General features: G+C 32.9%; 1 protein-coding gene across 3 annotated transcripts in view; it reads left to right on the top strand.

The window, feature by feature from the left end:
• The window catches only part of ERBB4 (erb-b2 receptor tyrosine kinase 4), a 1,081,647-nt gene that overhangs the window by 1,029,059 nt on the left and 33,071 nt on the right, over window positions 1-19,517 (top strand). For 2 of the 3 annotated variants that reach the window (XM_063078424.1, XM_063078415.1), the window contains exons 21-25: window positions 6,101-6,256; window positions 8,409-8,484; window positions 12,092-12,238; window positions 14,321-14,418; window positions 16,106-16,276. In XM_063078424.1, coding sequence (XP_062934494.1) covers window positions 6,101-6,256; window positions 8,409-8,484; window positions 12,092-12,238; window positions 14,321-14,418; window positions 16,106-16,276 — 648 coding nt within the window. The remainder of the gene's footprint in view (window positions 1-6,100; window positions 6,257-8,408; window positions 8,485-12,091; window positions 12,239-14,320; window positions 14,419-16,105; window positions 16,277-19,517) is intronic. The other variant, XM_063078433.1, reaches the window with a different exon arrangement.

Genomic DNA, 19,517 nt, shown 5'->3' with positions numbered 1-19,517 from the left:
AAAACTTTAAGTTCAATTCTAATAAAATCTTCCTTGGATTTAGTATTAAAGTGCATTTCTGAAAATCAAGAGTAAAATTTGACTTTGTCTAGCTAGTTTGTATTTACTGTGATGCACACTTTAAGAGGGACGAGCAAAACTTAAAATAAGTAAGCATTCTTTGAAAACTGACTATGGCATATATACAAGGTAGGAAAAATGGTAAAATTATGAATAGTATGGACAATGTAAATTCTGGATGGTCTGGATAAAATAAGACTTGTAGCACTTGATCATGAAGCAGACAAAATGCCCCTGAAACACATCTACCAAAAACTCCCCTCCCTGTTGTGCAATACAGGACATACAGGTTGGTATATCAATTCTACTCTTTTATCAACCCAGTGCAAAATACTCCACGCACTGAAGACTTAGATCTACCTGTTTATTATCTTTATCTTCACTAAATTCCTGAATATAGTTATGGAGGGCACCAAATCTTTTAATATATTCCCTAATTTTTCTTTCTCCTTACATGACAGCATCCTCAGGTGAATCATTATTAAAATAATGCTTTGAGTAGTAATCATTCTGAAATTTGTATCCATACATTAATCATGATAGGTAGGTTATGGGTATATGTATCACAATTATTGAACACCCACTGAGATATATTACCTGAGGTTTACAGATTCTCTAAAATAGGCAATTAAAATTAATGAGAGCAATTCTTGTGCATTCTAGGATTGTTAACATCTGTCTGTAGAACAATAACAAAGGTTTGCAGGTTTGGCACTCTCACTACATGCCAGTTACTATTTAAGTACTTTACATGTACTAATTTATTTAATCCTCACAAGAACCTATGGGATAGGTGTTATTATCCCCATTTAAACCTGTGGGATACGTACTTTATGCTCATTTAGAGAGAAAGAAAGTGATGACAGAGAGGTTAAATAACTAGCCTAGAGTCACAGAGCCAGAACATAGCAGAGCTGGGGTTTGAACCAGGCAATTGACTCCAGAATCTACACTCATACCTACTCCAACATTGTGCATAACTTGTGGCCAAAGCAAGAAAGGAGCCTCCAAATTACACAATTAAAATCTGCTAAACTATAAAAGGTTCTATAATTTAGCTGGATTTTATTTATTTATTTATTATTTGTGTTTTAATTGAAACATAATTGAAACATAATTGCATATTTGTGGGATACAGAGTTGACTCTCGGTATTTGTATCCAATACATGATGATCAAACCAGTATTATTAGCATGTTCATCATTATAAATCATAATTATTTTTTGTGTCCAGGACCCAATTTCTACCTAACCTTCCTTCTCCTCTCCCTTTCCCACCTCTAGTAGTCATAGTTCTGTTCTCTCCTTCTGAAAGTTTAATGTATTATTGTGGTCTTCCTTTCTTTCCCTTCCTTCCTTCCTTCCCCCATTTCTTTCTTCCTTCCTTCCTTCCTTAGCTTCCACTTAGAGTGAGGACATGCGGTATTTCTCTGGATTTTAAATATAAATTTTAAAATATGTCAATCACCTGCATTGTATCCTGAAATTCACAGAAATATCTGATAATATTTTTTTCATTATTAGGATATGTTAAAGCTATATGACTTCACCAAGTACATAAATTTCTACATGTCCACATGATTCTGTGACCTGTTAATAGAGGGAATAAGCTTAAATGTGTAGACTTTAGGATCCCACAACAAGGGATCAAATCCCACTTCTACCGTTCATTAACAAGATGATTTTGAGCAAGTAACTTGACTTCTCTTAGCCTTCGGTTTCTCATATTTAAAATGGGATGAAAACAGTGTGCATCTCATAGGATTAAGTTAACCAACCAATGTAGATGCATTTACTTGAATGTTTATGTGTTCTAAGTACAGGGTCAATGTTAACTGTGATTGTTGTCAGTGTAAGCATTACCATAATGTACTTCACCGAGTTGACATGGCATGGATATGGGACTTGCTACAAGCAGAGTAGAAGGTGTCTTTTTCAACCAATGCAATACCCTCTGTCATCACAAATGACCCTCTTTATTCATCTTCAAACTTCTAGGGACTTCATTCAGTTTTGTCACTTTTATTTCTAATAACTATCTGCCTCCTTAGTTGCACCACACTTCATTTTGAAGGAATCTAGCAGAGAATGTGACTCTAATGAGACCTTCCCGTAAGATAATGCTATCTTAATGACTGTGATGTAGAGACACCTATTGTGAGTAATCCATAGACGATTCAGCACTAATTCAGAGTGTAAAGTAGGACTAAGGTGGCAGTCACCATTAATGATTTGAAAGTATCCATCTGCACAATGATGTGTCATTGTTACAAAGCAACCGAACAAATATATTTTGATGGTTTGGTAATTATATAGATGCTTCTGTTTTTATTGCTTTTAATGATGGCCTGGTAGGTGGAGGAAACTTATAGAGAGATTGTCACCTGGTTTCCTAAATTGAGTTCTCATTATTTTTGAAGAAAATACTTTTTCTGGAAAAATTGTATTAAGTCTCAGAATAGTCTATCACCTGCTGAGGCTTTGCATATAGAATATCAGAAAAACTTCTGGAGTTTTAAAAGTTTTGCTTTATTATAGAATACGTCATTAGAGTGTCTTAGTCTGTTCAAGATGCTATAACAAAAGGCCATAAACTGGGTATTTTAGAAACAACAGAAATTTATTTCTCTTGGTTCTGGAGAGTGTGAAGTCCAAAATTAGGGTGCCAGCAAATTTTCTGTCTGGTGAGGACATACTTTCTGGTTGTTCATAGCCACTATAACCTCACATGGCTGAAAAAATGAGGGATTTCTCTGGAGTCTTTTTTATAAGGGCACTAATACCACTCATGAGGCTCTGCCTTTATAACTTAATCAACTCTCAAAGTCACCACCTCCTAATATCATCACATTGGGAGTTAGAATTTCAACATATGAATTTGTAGGGGACATGAACATTCAAACCATAGCAGAGTCTTAAGTTTCTTGGCGAATGTGAGTTAGTTCTCTGTTAGTAAAGTATTTATCACTATTCCTGCACATGTTTAAGAAATATATAAATGATATTTCATATTAGGATGATATTTACTTCAAGGAGTCATTATCCACCTAGATTACAAAAGTCAAAAAAACAGAATAATTCTCAATTTACTGTCCTTTATTATTCAGTTACCAAGGATGATTATTTTATTTTATAAAATATACCTTGAAATAATCCTCTCCATGGTATTCCTTCTGGCCTAATTTATTTGCAGAGTCAGACATTCATGCATGTAGGACTCAATTGAGTATCATAAATGATAAAAGCAGAATTCCTGGGAAATAATAGTGAGTGGTGGGATACTGGAACACTGGAGATCAGATGTCCTCAATAAAGTATAGTAGGTACTCAGCTAAAGAGAAAGATCGACTCATGGTCAGTCTGCAAACTAATGAAAAAATCTGGAAAGTGTATGTAGCTCATGGACTGCCAATTTTCAACCTTTATTTTACATCTTCATCACCTCCCATCTGTATTGTGCAAGTAGTTCCTGCTTTCAGCTACGTTTGTGTCCAGTAGTACTGGCACCAGAATGATGTTTTGAAGTCCAACAATAATCGTGTTCTTCCCTTTTTAGAAACAAGTTCCACATTGCCACATTGCATACTGCCCAAATTCTCTGCCATGACATAAGAGGGGTCCTCAAAAAGTTCATGGAAAGATTTGTATTAGCTTTTAATTCCATATTTCCACAAACTTTTTAACATAACCTCTTATAAGGGGTCTTTCTTGGTTCTGGCTTCTTTTCACTTTTTCAGTCTCCCTGCTCACCACTGCCCCTCCTCATGCATTCCACTTCAGAAATACAGCATTATGTTCCTTTGTCCAAGTGCACCATGTTACTGATACCCCCTGTTCTTGTTCTCTCCACCTGCAATTTCTCCCTCTTCCTGTCCAACTGGTGGACATCATTCAAGACTTACTTAGGTCTTGGTACCTCTGAAGGCTTTCCTCTCATGCACACTTGCTAGGCTATACCACAAAGGGACCTCAGAATGCTCTTACCACTCTCTTTAAATGCCTCACATGCATCACACCTACCTATTTGAATTTTTCTTCTATATCTTCTCACTTTATTGGTTAGCTTCTGTCTTCCTTTAATTCACAGACCTTACCTGAGTCTTTTTGTCTCCCCAGTGTCTAGCACAGTTCCTAGCACACAATGTGTGTTTTGTAATTGTGTGTGGACATAAATATTAACCTGTTACCAATGTGCTTTCCTTTTTCTGATATGAAGGTGGTAAGAAAGAGAATAATGAATGTTTTTTGTGGACATTTCTTACAGGGACAAAATTATTTCAGGAGACATGAAAATACTTTATCACCAAAGCAATAAGTTTATTTTTTGATCCTTTAAGTCATATAAGGGCTATGTCTTTCAGAATCACCTTATTCCAGGAATTTCAAATTTGATGTACTCAAACAGAAAGCATCGGTTAGGAAAGAAGGCAAAAATACCATAAATCCCAGTTGTGGTTGATTTCAGAAAACATTAATACATACAGTGTCACCCAACTGCTGACTGATTGAACCATATCAGGCAGTATCTCCACTAGTTGTACTTACTGGGTATTTATATGGAGTTTGGCTCATGATGTCGTTTGAAGCAATCTTCTCTTTACATTACACTGGGTATACGGTTCATAATTTTTTGACCTGTGTGATTTATGTGTCTGTTTTCTACAGCTTTTGTTTTGATATCAGAAAACATTAATCCTTCAAAGTCCTGCAGTTGTAATGTTAACTGTCAACAGTATTGATTTGCAACTGGTGTGAAAGTATGCTTCAACCTTTTTATAATAATTCTGATTTGTTTTTGAATAATGACATTTTTACCACTAAAATCACCAAATACAGAATTTCTCCTAATTCATCATTAAAGTATGTCCACTCTAATTTAATACAGGCATCTGAGCTTATTTCCTTGGTTTTACATAAACCTTTAGCTAAAGGTATGTTTACTAATTTATTTAGTTAAGAATAGTGTTTATTATTCCATATCTGCCCACTTGATTGATTAGCTCCTGTCCTCCTTTAATGCACAGATCTTATCTGAGACTTTTTTGTCTCACCAGTGTCTAGCACAGTGCTCAGAACATAGTATGTGTTCTGTAATTGTGTGTGGATCTAAACATTAACCTGTTGCCAACATCCTCTTAGCTTCCTTACTGCTGAAGTTCAATTAACAAAATAATTATTATTTCTACAGATTATTTTTGAAAATGTGTAGATATTAATATATAATATATACATGTATGTGTGTGTGTGTGTGTGTGTGTGTGTGTGTGTATACATTGCTGGAGAGATTCAGCTACACCTCTCGTTGCGATCAGCAATAAACTTTATTTTTAATCTCCTTATATGTTTTATGAAGACAACATATTAAAGACTAATTGGAAGGTCATTATAAAGTATGTAATTTCACTTGTGGGTTCTTATGACTACTAACGTGATAAAAGCCTTTTTAAGAATTACAGTCTTTTAAGGCCCCTAGGGCATACTACATTTTGTACATAATTACTAAAGTAATATGTCTTCAGCCTTGATAGACTCTATGATGGTAATTTGGGCACCATTAAAACTCAAATGAAATATTTTTTAAAAATTAATGTTAGGCGTATTTGTTTGGAGTGGGTATGCAAGGGGAAGTTGATATGAAGCAGAATTTACTGAGAATAAAATGATTAGGATTATGTGGGTCTATCCAAGTATGTGCCCTAAGAAACCTGCACATCTCACTAATGAAAGTGTTTGCAAGAGGATATCAAGTCTCTGGGAAAAAATAATACAACATTTAGCTCATATGCAGATAATTCATTCTTATTTATAGGACTTTAAGTGAAAAAGGACAAGATCTATTTGTGATTTGCTCCCCCTGCCCAAGGTTCTCTCTAATTTTGAAAATATTCTAGGATTCTGGCTTCACTTAAAGAAAGTAAGCACTTTCAACTGAATACTAAGAGACTCCTTTTTTAGAATATGAAAAAACAAAAACAAAAACAAACAAACAAACAAAAAAACCCTAGGCATTAACAGTCACTGGAGAACTTGGTGTTTTTCAGGGAATGATGTACCTGGAAGAAAGACGGCTTGTTCATCGGGATTTGGCAGCTCGTAATGTCTTAGTGAAATCTCCAAACCATGTGAAAATCACAGATTTTGGACTAGCCAGACTCTTGGAAGGAGATGAAAAAGAGTACAATGCCGATGGAGGAAAGGTGGGTATCTTTTTGAGAGCAATATTGCTTGAAAATGTAGTGTAATGTCCCTTTATATCCTTATATTTTGTAGGAAGAAACCAATACACCTGAAGTTTAGAAGATTATAAACCTCCTACCATTTGCCTTTTCTCCTGCACAGGGTCAAAAAATATAGCATATATAAGAGCTTCCATTTCTCAAAAGCAGCTAAAAGAAGGTGATGCATGTCTGGACCTGCGTGGTCTTCAAGTTAGCTCCAGTGATGGGAAGTAAATGAATCCTCAGGGACTCTGGAAATTAAACTTTAATATAAGATCTCCAGAGAGACACAACTCCTCTCTCATAGACTATAGAGAAGCTTGGCTACTGCCAAGAATCATAATTCATTGGAAAGATGCTTCCAATTTAACTACCAATCCCCCTGCACCAGATACAACAAATTCCTCTTATCTGGCTTTTTGTTTTGTTTTGTTTTGTTTTTAGCTTCTATCATAGTATATAATTTACCTACAGTATTTGTTACCTGACTTCCTCAAGTAGAATGTAAGTGCTCTGTCCCAGGGTTCTAAACAGAGTCACTGCTTTGTCTACCTTTTCTACCTCTCCATCCTCAGCCCCTGCAACAAATGTGTTCCTGCCTCTCCTGCTCTGCATATGGTCTCAGTCCATGCCTTAGTTCCAGCTCTTGTATTTCCTCATTAACTTTTCCATTCCTGGCTACCTATAAGCTCACACTAACAAAAAATAGTTATTCACATGTCATATACATATGTGTATTAAGTGTCTTGTCAAGGGTTGTCCCAATATTCTTGTATATTACAAATACTTTGCAATGACTGGCTTCCAAATGCTTAACATTGATTTTTATCCTAAACTCTTATATAACTGCCCATATTCAAATCTTATTGAAAGGTAAAACAACACAGACATATTAAAAAAAAAAAACCTTCAGTTTTGAGGAATTATCTGACTTTTCCTTGATTTTATTCACCTATTTTGCCTGTTTACTACCAAATTGCAGTAGTTTGAGACCACAGCTTTGAAATTCACTACAAGATTGCACAGAAGTAGAAGTCTATAAATCACATAACTTCACTTGTCTTGATAACATAAGATTTGAGGCATAAGATTTGTCTAAAGCAAGATTCATTATAGCTTTAAATGCCTGGCAAACATTAAGTCTTTATCAAGCCAACTGTGATTTAAACTTACTTCTTTAGCACAATGTCCGTAGTTCATAAAGTCTGCTAACTCCTTGCCCATAGGGAAATTGCTTTCAATGTGTCTTCTGTTCCCTTTCACTGAATACCATGATTCTGTCATAGAGTTACCTTGGTGTCACCTTGGTGAGCAGCCAACCTCATGATTTCAAAGGTCTATTTAGTTTTAAGCTTTCAACTGCAAAGTAGAAGTGTTTATCTTTATTCCATAGAATCTAATTATATTCCCAGCTATATAATGCTGGGAAACTCATTCTGCTGACCCATCACCAGCAGAATATGTGGGTTGCACTGTTTTTCTTGTACTGATGATGGATTTGTGCTGATTCTCTCACATTCTTTTATATAGTTCCTATTTTTAAAATGGTACATGTTTTCAATACTGGCTAACCAAGATGAGGGAGGTCATTTGTGGCTGGGGAACAAAGCAATGCTAACTTTGGAATCCATAATTTGGGGCATTTTAGTGACCAATCATATGAGAGGGGAAGGGAGGGGGCAAGTGTAGAAAGAATGCATTATACTAGTTGACCAAAACGTGTCTGAGATGAAAAGGGATAACTGAAAATGTAAGGAATCTCATTTTCTTGAAAAAAATATAATATGAACACAGTTTTAGAAACATGTGCATTAAATGTTTAAATTTCATAGTATCAGTCATAACATTAACTAGTAACTTAATTACTAAACATTAAGAACTATAGAATTATTTTATTATTTTAATTTTCCCTGTTTATGAAGCTTTTTTAAAAAAAGGTATAGTTTTAAATTAACTCACTTTATGAATTTTATAAATTTCAATTCATTTTTTTCTTATATTGAAAAATATATCTATTCACACACAGTGTAAAAATATAATTGGGGCCAGTCCAATGACTTGCATTTAAGAAATAAATATAAAAATGACTTGTTATGTAATTATAAAACTTTTACTTTTTATTTCTCTATAGATGCCAATTAAATGGATGGCTCTGGAGTGTATTCATTACAGGAAATTCACACATCAAAGTGACGTTTGGAGCTATGGTAAATAAATCTTCCTTGTGAATTAAAGCTTTTAAGGCAAAAATAAATGTTAAATTCATGTAAAATGTCTTAAGCAGAATTACTTTATTATGTTAGAAATACCTATTTATGTACCACATTTCCTAAAGGAATTAACTCTTACTTTCTCATTTAAAAACAAAAGAAAAACACCCTAAATAGCACTGTTAACTGTCCTTTTTGTTATTCCTCATTCTTTAAAATGTAGTATGCTAATATCTCTGCTGAATTGTTTGCCATAAGCTCTGTTTGGTAGCAACTTGTCTGATGATATGGATAGAAAAAAACAGCCAATTTTAGTTTAGGGACAATTTCACAAAATCTCACAGCCTTAATTTTTAACTATTCTTTGAAAACATATCTCCAAATACAATGAATGTTAAAAAACAAAAATAAAAGTAACTTTGTTTGTTTTGGTTATGGGAATTTCTGTTCTGCAGTAGAAAATGGAGATTATTGTCATGAGAAAGAATAATTACTGAAAGTAGTGAGAGTGGTTAACAAGAGGGCAGAGGGAAGAGGAAAGACTGCTAATTGCAACTTTAATTTTGATTTACAGACTACTTTTGGAAATGTTAGAGTGAATGTTATGAACGAGAAAAGAGTGATGTTTATAATTAGAAATTTTATTTTACTGTGTTTTACTCAGTTATTGAGATGGGCTATTTACCCTTATGTCTGGCTACTTCTCAAGTCTAGTATTAGCAAAAAAGAGTCAACGCCTTTTCTAAGTTTAAATATACCATATAAAACTAGCATGTCTTACAAATAAAGAGTACAATGCCTGTTTAACTAAAAAGGGTGGTAGTGGGATTTAAAAGTATGGCACAATTTATTTTACTCAAATTTAAGCTTAGTTTTACCTTTTTTTAAAAAAAATTTTAGAAAAAAATTTAAGCCATCCAAACTTACACTTCTTATCTTGGAAAGAATTAATATATTTTTAAAAATTATTTGACATTTTAATAAGATGGGTTTTCCCCCCACGTGTGTGCCATAAGAAAGAGGTGTTAAAATTTCCACGAAGGCCTCATGTATTCTATTCATTTTAGAAGCAGAAAATGTCGTGTGTTTGAGGTTTAGACAAATACAGGAGGAATGCTTGACAAAAGTTAGTTGTTAATCTACTGTAAGTAATAAAAAGAAAAACAAATCTACCACGTATGTGATAGTTTTATATATGATACGATTCAGATTAGCATGTGGATTAGAATTTCTATATTACATAATATAAATAAGTATATATATGAGAGTACTTCAAAAAGTAAATGAAAAAATACAATTGGAAGATAGTACAAATCTTTCCATAAACTTTTTGTGGTACCCTCATATTATATGATATAAATAAATTTATATATTGCATATATTATGACAGATTTATATATTATCAGTAACAATTTGATATGTTTTTAATAAATATATACTTAATTTTTTTCTTTTTCTTTTTTCTACTTATGTTTCTCTAAAATAGATGTGACAATCTTCTGCAGGCAAACTTAAATGATGTCAAGTAAATAAATAACTATATATAAATGTTGGCAGAACAGTCATACGTTTAATGGTAAAGTTTGCCTTTGGAGGAAAATTCTGTTACTCAGGCTATAATTTTTTTTTTTTTCGTATTGATGTGCAAAATCCCAGGAGCTGTTCAGTGAAAATAAATAGAAGGTAGATAGACAGGGATAGACGGTACTCTGTTTTGAAACACAGCCCAGGTCATCAACCCATACTTCTAAGGCATTTTAAGAATTTTATGGTATATCATAGTTGATTGCAAAAGGCATAAAAGGCAGAGAAAGCTACATAATCTTGTTTACAGTGCACTTTCTGGAAAAGTATCACTGGCTGCATCATTATTTTTATATAAATAAATATGCATCAGCTATGATATACCCCTTCAGATGACAGGATTACAGTGTAAATTTTCAGGATGTTTTGGATTAGTTTTTCTGGGATTGTCCTTTTACATGAAACCATCATTGTTTAACCCTATCTTGTCATCACCCTTGCAAAGATATAATTGGAATAATATTGGAAGAAGTGAGGGATTTGATGTTTCAGCTTTTGTTTTTGTATTTATATGCTTCCGTTGATTATATTTTCTATTATTTTGATTTGTGTTTGCTTTGCATGTATCTTGCTTATATTGGAAGTTCTGAGAGAGAAGTAAGAACATCCATTCTTTCTTTTATTACTGCCTACATAAGTCAGTAAAATGTCCTCATTAAATTTATAGTCTATAAGTATAAGTGACAATGAGAAATGGACAGTCATCTACTTCTCAGCTTGTTCCAGCCTGCCTCATGGACACTGAATTTTACTTTTTGTCTCTATGGAGCCTTTCCTTACTATACAACATTAAGGATTTAATAAGGATCAACCAGTTAAATTTTGTCACTAGTTACATGTTTACATTATACCAAAAAATCAAAAGGTGTCAATATTAACCAAAGACATCAGATAATAGTTAATAATTTTATTATGAAGGATAATTTGAAGTTCACATATATTTTCATATTTTAAGCTTTGTATTTTTATTACCAGGCAATGATAACTGTTATAGACTAAGAAAAGACTTCAGTTTGAACAAATAATTCATTACAGATGGCAGTCTATAAGAAAACATAGTCCTAATTGATGGATTTTATGTTAAAAGATGTTTGTATATATGTATCAACCAAACTTCATTTGTAATACCTTTGTGCCCAGCTGGCTATTTTTGAACTTTAAAATCTTTATTCTTAAGAAACGTGTAACTTTTTAATTATGTAATTATTATATAATAAAGAGATTTATAGTGTGCATAGTATTGTCTAAATCAGAATCATTACTTTTTATAAAACTGACTTTTGCATACTAACATTTAAGGTATTTACTTTTTCAGAGGAAATCAGTGTTCTAGGGACTCAAGAAAGTGATTTCACTACCTAGGAAAATATTCCTGATTCCCTACAGTGCTGTGGATGTCTACTTCACATGTCTGATGCCTTACATATGGCTCTTTCCTCACTCAGGCTCTCATGTGTGCTAAACAAATAAATCTGTTTTATTCCATCTGTTTTCTTTCTGTCAGTTAAAAAGAGAGCCGTGATTCTTTACCATAACATAAGGAAATCATTCTGGAACCCCAGTTTATCCTCTTAGAAACTTTATAGCAAAGATAGTAATCTCAGTATTAGTCCCTGTCAGATTTTACCTGCAATCATATTAATTTGGTGCTGAATACAGGTAATATAGTAAATTAATTGTTTTATGGGCTGTAATGTGATGTAATGAAACAGAACTTCGATCAGCAAACATTAGCCTTACTTATAATTAGAAATAGGGAACAGATTCTGTATTCTGATATCCACTCTAAATTGTTTCTGCTCCTCATTAAGAATTCCAATAAAATAATACTAGAGTTGAATTCTCCCTCAAAGATTTTGGCATTTGAGGTTCTCAGAATGGATATACAAATCTGAAAAGCCTGTTTTTAAGTTCTGTTTTGATGGGTCTTTAAGACACATTCTTTTGACACTGGCATATTGCCGGTTTGTTCAAAATATTTTGTTAACATGCTTATGGGAGAATTTGATCTTCTATTTAGGAGTCACTATATGGGAACTGATGACCTTTGGAGGAAAACCCTATGATGGAATTCCAACCCGAGAAATCCCTGATTTATTAGAGAAAGGAGAACGTTTGCCTCAGCCTCCCATCTGCACTATTGATGTTTACATGGTCATGGTCAAATGTAAGATTGCAAAATTATTTTATCGTCACCCTCATCATTCCTAGTAGTTGTACAGATTATTCTATTTACATAATGTTTCTCTATATTGAAAAATATAATGGTTCAGAAATAATTATGAAAGGAGCATGTAAACACCTGTTTGTTATTATTATTAATATGAAGTAATATTACGCTTCCATGCTATGAAATAAAAATTATATGATTCTTATTCTTCTTATAATTTCCATGACAATCAAATTGTTTGTCATAAAGAGATATAATTAGTCACATTGATGTTATTACTAACATTACGGTAATAATAATGTAGCTATCTTTATGGGAAAAGATCAGACTAAATAAATGATGTAAACATAAAGAAAGCAAGCTTGAAACTGATAGCTTAAAAAATGAATTAAATAAAAATAGGTTTACCAGTTTTTGTCAAGAGGAAAGTAGCAGAGTAGGGTAGCAAGTGGGAAGAAATGAATCTACATTGCACTAAAAAGTTATGAATGTTTACTTTTTTCAATTTGATTATTTGTTTCCATCAGGCTCTCTTACTTGCCTTTCCTCGTCCTGTGCTCCAGACACACATGTATTGCAAATGTGTTTTGGAAGCCTAGGCCCTTAATTTATGCAGAATTAGAGAAGTCTCTGGAGTTTCTGACTTAAATTAAGTGAGATTAACAGGCGGCAATCTCTCTTGTATAATCCAGGGTTTTCTCCTTTTGATTTACACAGGGTGAGCAAAGAAACAAACTGGTGAAGGTGAATAAGCATCTTATTAATAAGAGACTTTGGACCCAGGTCTGCTCAGATTTATATTCATGACATGTGTGATACATTCTGACAGTGAGAGAAGAAATAAAAAATGTTCTTTGCAGTGCCGGGCAGAATGCCCTTTTCTTTAAGCATAGTTCTATTTACCTAATATTTAGTTAGAAAGAAACCAATACCTCACTGCAAAGTTAACCTTTTTTGGCTGCAGTAATTCTAGAAACACCTATTTCCTCATTAGCATCTTGGCATGAACAAGCTTTTTTTTAAAAAATGAATACAAATAGAATATAGAACATTCGAGCTTTGTTAGGAGAGAAAAAAACAGGTGACATTAATAATACATAAAATGACACCCAAAGAATTTTCAGAACAGGAATAAAAATTTAACTCCCAGAAAAGGGAGAAACAAGATTTATAGCTTTACTTGATCAAACATTGTTGGTAGATATCTATGAAGAATATTAAAAAACAGGCATTTGATCCTGTAACCAGCACAGGAGATAATTTAGACACTGATGAAATGATGTAAAACTGGGAAAAACTTTGCCTGATAGACAGACTTACTTTTTTTTTTTTTTTAATTCAGGGTTTTAATACTTAAGGAAAAGCAAGGAAATCATGGAAAACTGGGTGATTTTATTCTTATATCTCATCAACTAAACAGAGATAATGTCCACTTTATCTAGACTCCCAGCTAAAGAATAATACATACCTTGAAAAATTGTTGATAGTATTTTTGTGCTGGAAAGGCTAGTACTAAGATAAACTAACGGCTATTGCTGAACAAACATCACTGATCACTTTGCATTTGTTTTTTGTTTTTTGGTTTTTTTTTAAATTTCCACAGGAAAGAAGTAGCATGAGAAAGTTGTTTTCTATTCCTTTTTATCCCACTTGTGCCAGTGCACAGCATTTTGACTAAATCTTTTCTCCCATGTCACTCCTGATACAAAATAATAAATTATAGTCCAACCACTTCATCTATAACCATCAAAGACAATTTAAAGATTTGAGATTCTGTAATCTCAAATCCTATATTTAGCTTAGGTTCTATTTCTAGGAAAAAAAATAATTTTAAATCAGACTAACAAAATACAAATTTTATACATTATTTCATAGAATATTACATTTAGTTACAAATATCAGCAAATTGAGATAGAGCCTTACTTGTTGGATTGTTTCTTTCATTAGCTTTCTTTGGTTTTCAGATCATTACTATTAATATTTTCTCACACTTTAGCCTATATTTTCACAAAATTTAAAACTCACTTCTTTTTACTAATTATGGATACGGCAACATTTTTATGGTGTGTAAATTTCCAGGTTGGATGATCGATGCTGACAGTAGACCTAAATTCAAGGAACTGGCTGCTGAATTTTCAAGGATGGCTCGAGACCCTCAAAGATACCTAGTTATTCAGGTTAGTACATTTGTCTTATACTTTTAAGACTATCTCAATCGTAAACTCACTACAAAATATGAATAATATCTGGACTTTGGAACTGTGGAAAACTGTTTTTTTGAAACCACTAACATATTGATTAACTAAACAGACTATCATGTGAAGCAACTTACAGACAAGAGCTTTTTACTCATGGCAGAACCAGCTCTAATCACCTTCCCTTAGTATTCATGTAACTCTGCTATTGAACAGCCAGATAATTATGATTATCCATATTCATGGAGAGGCCTTTATCCTCAGACAAGATTTCTAGCATTCTGCTTTTTAATAACATTATGTGTATGTTGTGTTCATTATTATAACTTCCCTTTTCAGAATCAAAGAAAGATGGATTTTTGTTTTCACCTTTTCTATGTTTGAAAACAATCAATCAAAAGCTTCAGTATATTAGCATTTAATTTCCTGGAAAAATATTTTAAAGTATGTTTTATTGGGGAAGATATGCAGTATTCAAGCAATAACTCAAATCAAATGAATTGATGCACATATGAATCAAATAACAGGCCATAAAAATATTTCATGTTTAACATTAGAAAAAAATGGGTTGGATAACTTAAAAATGATAATATATTTCTCTACAATTATTTTCACCTAAACCATAAAAAGTCAATCTTGGACTACATTGAATTATGTTTTCTCCATAAAACAAGGTAGCCTTTATTTTCATATCGATAGACCGATATGAAGATATAAAAACCATATATATTATTTTTTCCGTTGGCAGCTGGCAGGTAGGAGGATCCGAACCCTTGACCTTGGTGTTATCAGCACTAACCCTAACCAGCTGAACAAACTGACAACCTGAAAGCCAAGATTTAGAAGTTTTTCCCCCAAATGAACTTTCATGAACTGAAATTCTTTACAAAAAAAATCACATAATTTTCAAAAAATAAAAAAACATTTAAGAAATAGATGAGATGACAAAGAGTTTAACAAGGGTTTTGGTGTCTCTCCCATACCCTTTATTCTGTTTGCCACGTGTGCTGTGATTTTGAATGCCACCACTTTGATAATATAGCATGATATTAAAGGACAAATCGTGGAGCCCATGTGTCCTAAAAACTCAGCAGCATCAAACCAACCAGATAAAATAAAGATTGAGGGGCTGTCCAGTCACTCAGTTGGTTAGAGTGCAGCCTTATCACACCAAGGTCAGGGGTTCAGGGGAGGGGGGAGGGAAAAGGAGGAATTGGTAAAGGGACACGAAAATGAACTACACTGTATACTGATTAATTAAAATGAAAAATAAATATAAAAAATAAAATAAAGATTGATAAATCGATTGCCCTTTATTATTTATTCTTAAAGTCTCAACCCACACGCCATCATGGCAATGAACCATTATTCTCAGATCTGAAATGGATTTTGCCTCCCTCAAAACATCCAAGGCATTCTGCTTTATTCCTCTCTAATGGCATTGGTCACATTCTTCTTGTATTAAGTTTACTTATCTTAACCTGTCATATCTAGGCATATTATAGGTTGCTTTATGGCTGGTAGCTGTGCAAAAGAATTATTTTTTGAAATAAGTGTATGAATTTTTCCACCATTTGTTTTGTTATTGCATAAATTTGCTGCAGAGACTATATATTTAAGATGAAGAGAAAGATCATTTTTTGTGTGTATCTGACGGGCAATCTTTTAGGGGGATGATCGCATGAAGCTTCCCAGTCCAAATGACAGCAAGTTCTTTCAGAATCTCTTGGATGAAGAAGATTTAGAGGATATGATGGATGCTGAGGAATATCTGGTCCCTCAGGCTTTCAACATCCCACCTCCCATCTATACTTCCAGAGCAAGAATTGACTCAAATAGGGTAAGAAGTAATTATATACAAGTACCGTACTATTTCTGAGGAATAAAATCATGTAAATAGATGGTAAACATAAAATTTCAAAATAATTATACAGCTCAAATCATTGTGATTCCTAGATTAAAAACAAACCATACCCACAAAAGATGGGCCAAGCTTGCCATAAATAGTTAATTGTGGAAGGCAAGCATGGACAATACACTATGGACTCTGGAATATCTTCAAGATTTCAAAAGAAGAAATGTTTCCCTCATCTAAGTTAGTTAAAACAAACAAAGTTTTATTTTTAAAAACCTTCTCAAGCTATTAAATCTCTATGTGTATATCAATAAGTAATTCTTACCAAGGAGGCTTTCTATTTTCTTTCCTTAAAAGATGATATGACTTTAGTCAAGAAGTAGCCAAAGTACCTCTCTCGCTCATTTAAGAAACATTAAATATTTTCTGTCAAGTTGAAGTAGAAACACAGAAAACTGTGTCATCCTTTGAACTAAATCAATCATGTTGAGAGAACTACAGAATCATTTCTAAGATGTAGGTTTAAATTTTGAAAGAAGCTTCTGGAAAGAATTTACATTTCATTTTAAATACTAAATCCACTCTATATGAATGCCATTCTTTCTCTGACATTTGTCAAATCCATCTATTTGTTTATTTTTTAAAATTCATTCATCATTCACTCAACGTGTGAAGTATTAGTATGTATTTGAGATTCTAAGGGTTTTAATATAACTTCTGCCTTCAGGAAGAGTCCAAATTAGTGAAAGAGCTACATGGATATAGAGACAGAGTTCAGCATGACACGTGCTGTAATCAAGTATTCATGGGCCATTACGGAGCATGGAGAAGCACTAAATTTATGTCTGTAATCAATTTCTTTCATTGGTAAGACATAAATATTGATGCTCAATTTTTTTCTAGAAAGCAATTCTTTCCTCTTAGTCTCCTTCTCCATCTAAGAACATTGTCATAGCTAATAGAACAAGCAGCATCCTATTTCTCTTGAACATTGGCATAAGAAAATTTTCAACTTGCTGCTCATTCTCTAAAATGAAGTTATTTTCTTTATTTCAGATTGACAGCATAAATTAAGTAATATTCACCTAGCGTTAACTATCCAACACACATATTGATGCTGTTAATCCTTAAAACATCCCTGTGAGGTTGTATTGTTATTATTCACATCTTACAATGGGGAAACTTGCCACAGAGAAGTCAGGCCATTTGACTGGTGTCACACAGCTAACCAGTGAAGAGCAGGATTTTCACGGAAGCTGTCTGGCTCTACTACACTATGCTATTGCTTAAAAGTTATTGGAACATGTTATTTCCATGATGTAACTGTTTTCATTTGTCTGGCTTGGAAAATTCCCTGGGTGATTTTCTTACAAAATGCATCCCCCAACCTGCCCCACACTTTTTGCCCAACTACCTTCTTTTAGAAGGTCTGGTATAAAAAGAGCAAAGATGAAGACATAAGTTAATTTTTCTTTTCTATGTAAAATATGTCATCGCAGCCCAAATTGAAAATTGTATCATATGTCCAGTGGATAGGAGATAACTGAAAGTTTTAAAAATTAAATCAACTGATAGATAATGAATACCATTCTTTCATGGGTGGGAAGGAGAAAGAAATGTCTTTAAGGTGTGTAAAGAAGACACTTCCCCCCACCATACACTTTGCAAAATGACCAAGTTATACCTTTGTATTTATAATTTTAAATACAAACGTATAACTTTTTTCACTTTTGTTTACAACAGTGAAACTTCAAGAAAATAGTTTTTCTTCCTTAACTAAAAATGCTATAAAGGCCAAGAGCTTGAATCTTTTATTTTTTACAAAAATTCACAAATTCCAACTTTTTGTATTTTAATTTATGATGCCCAATGCAAGGAATTCTTAATAACGATTTGAGCAAACCAAATGGAATTAATGAGACAAAGTAGAAATCACATAAGGACTTACTTGACCTTTAGTCATTTCTTACTCCACATTATTATTTAAACAGTGTTATCTATAAAATCCTTTTTACCTTTTCAGTCCTTGGAAAAGGAATTGTGCTTAAATATTATTTTATTTTCAGGCATTAAAAAGCCTTATTAATCGTCTGTATTGTCCTAAATTTTTGATCTAGCTTATGTAACTTTTATGTCATGTTCTAATATTTGTAAATGCCCTTTTTACTCCTTTTCTATAAGGCCAAGTTATGTTATTTTATAGTTAGTAAATAAATTACTTTAGGTTCTGTGGCCAAATTATGTGCTAAGGGAACATCTTAAAGTGATTTTTGAACAAGATCCACTGCTCACTAGCCGAGAAGCTTTAGGTAATGTTCTGAATATCTCTATAAGTTTGGTTACTTATTTTTGAAAAACATACGATAGTACTTATCCTATGTGAGGATAACTTAAAAATTAACTTTAAAATTTGCAGAGTATCTATACTGCCATGCAAATAAATATTTATTACCTTCTTTTTAGAATCAGCCAAATTTCATTTTTACATTCTTCTTGTCAGTATTATATATCTATCATAAATAATCACACTTTCTTGTAAGATTTTCTGTCCATTGTCTATGAAAATCCAGTTTATGCAGTCACTACTTGGCAAGGAAATTATTTCTTCTGATATGTTCTAATACCAATTATAGAAGTTATTTCTTCTATAATTATAACTTCTATCTTCTATAGTGCTTTCGAATATTTTATATTCCGTATGTATCTTGATAAATTGTAACTTTAAAGCGATGAATCAATTCAAAATACAATGTCAATATTTGCCCAGAAAATTGATGGATATAAATGCAAGTAATAGCTGATGTTATTATTGTTAGACATACTTTTAATATTATCTCAAATATTTTTTATAAAAATAATATACTAAAAGCACTTAATCTAGCCTGATATTAGTAGGAGAACATGAGGAGCTATTTCACTTTTACAAACTTCAGTTCTCTATATCAGTAAAATGAGGCTTAAAAAAATTTTTTTTACAGACTATGTGAAGTTTTTTTAGTGTATATAAGCATGTTGCCTCTTGATAGACCTGTAGTAGATGTTCAATAGTGTAGAAATAAATAAAGATTAACCAAATGAGAAAATCAAAAGCTATTTATTCAGTGATTGCTATAGCAAGGCAGTCAGCCGTGGTCACTTGCATTCTGGCAGAGACTGAAAGGCAGGCAGAGGAGTAGAAAAGCTTTAAAGGGAAAAAAGGAAAGGCTTCAGGTGTGCCCTGATTGGA

The sequence above is a fragment of the Cynocephalus volans genome, chromosome 1 (assembly GCF_027409185.1).
Source record: "Cynocephalus volans isolate mCynVol1 chromosome 1, mCynVol1.pri, whole genome shotgun sequence".
Classification (NCBI taxonomy): Eukaryota; Metazoa; Chordata; class Mammalia; order Dermoptera; family Cynocephalidae; genus Cynocephalus; species Cynocephalus volans.
This window is presented reverse-complemented; position numbering and strand designations above follow the sequence as displayed.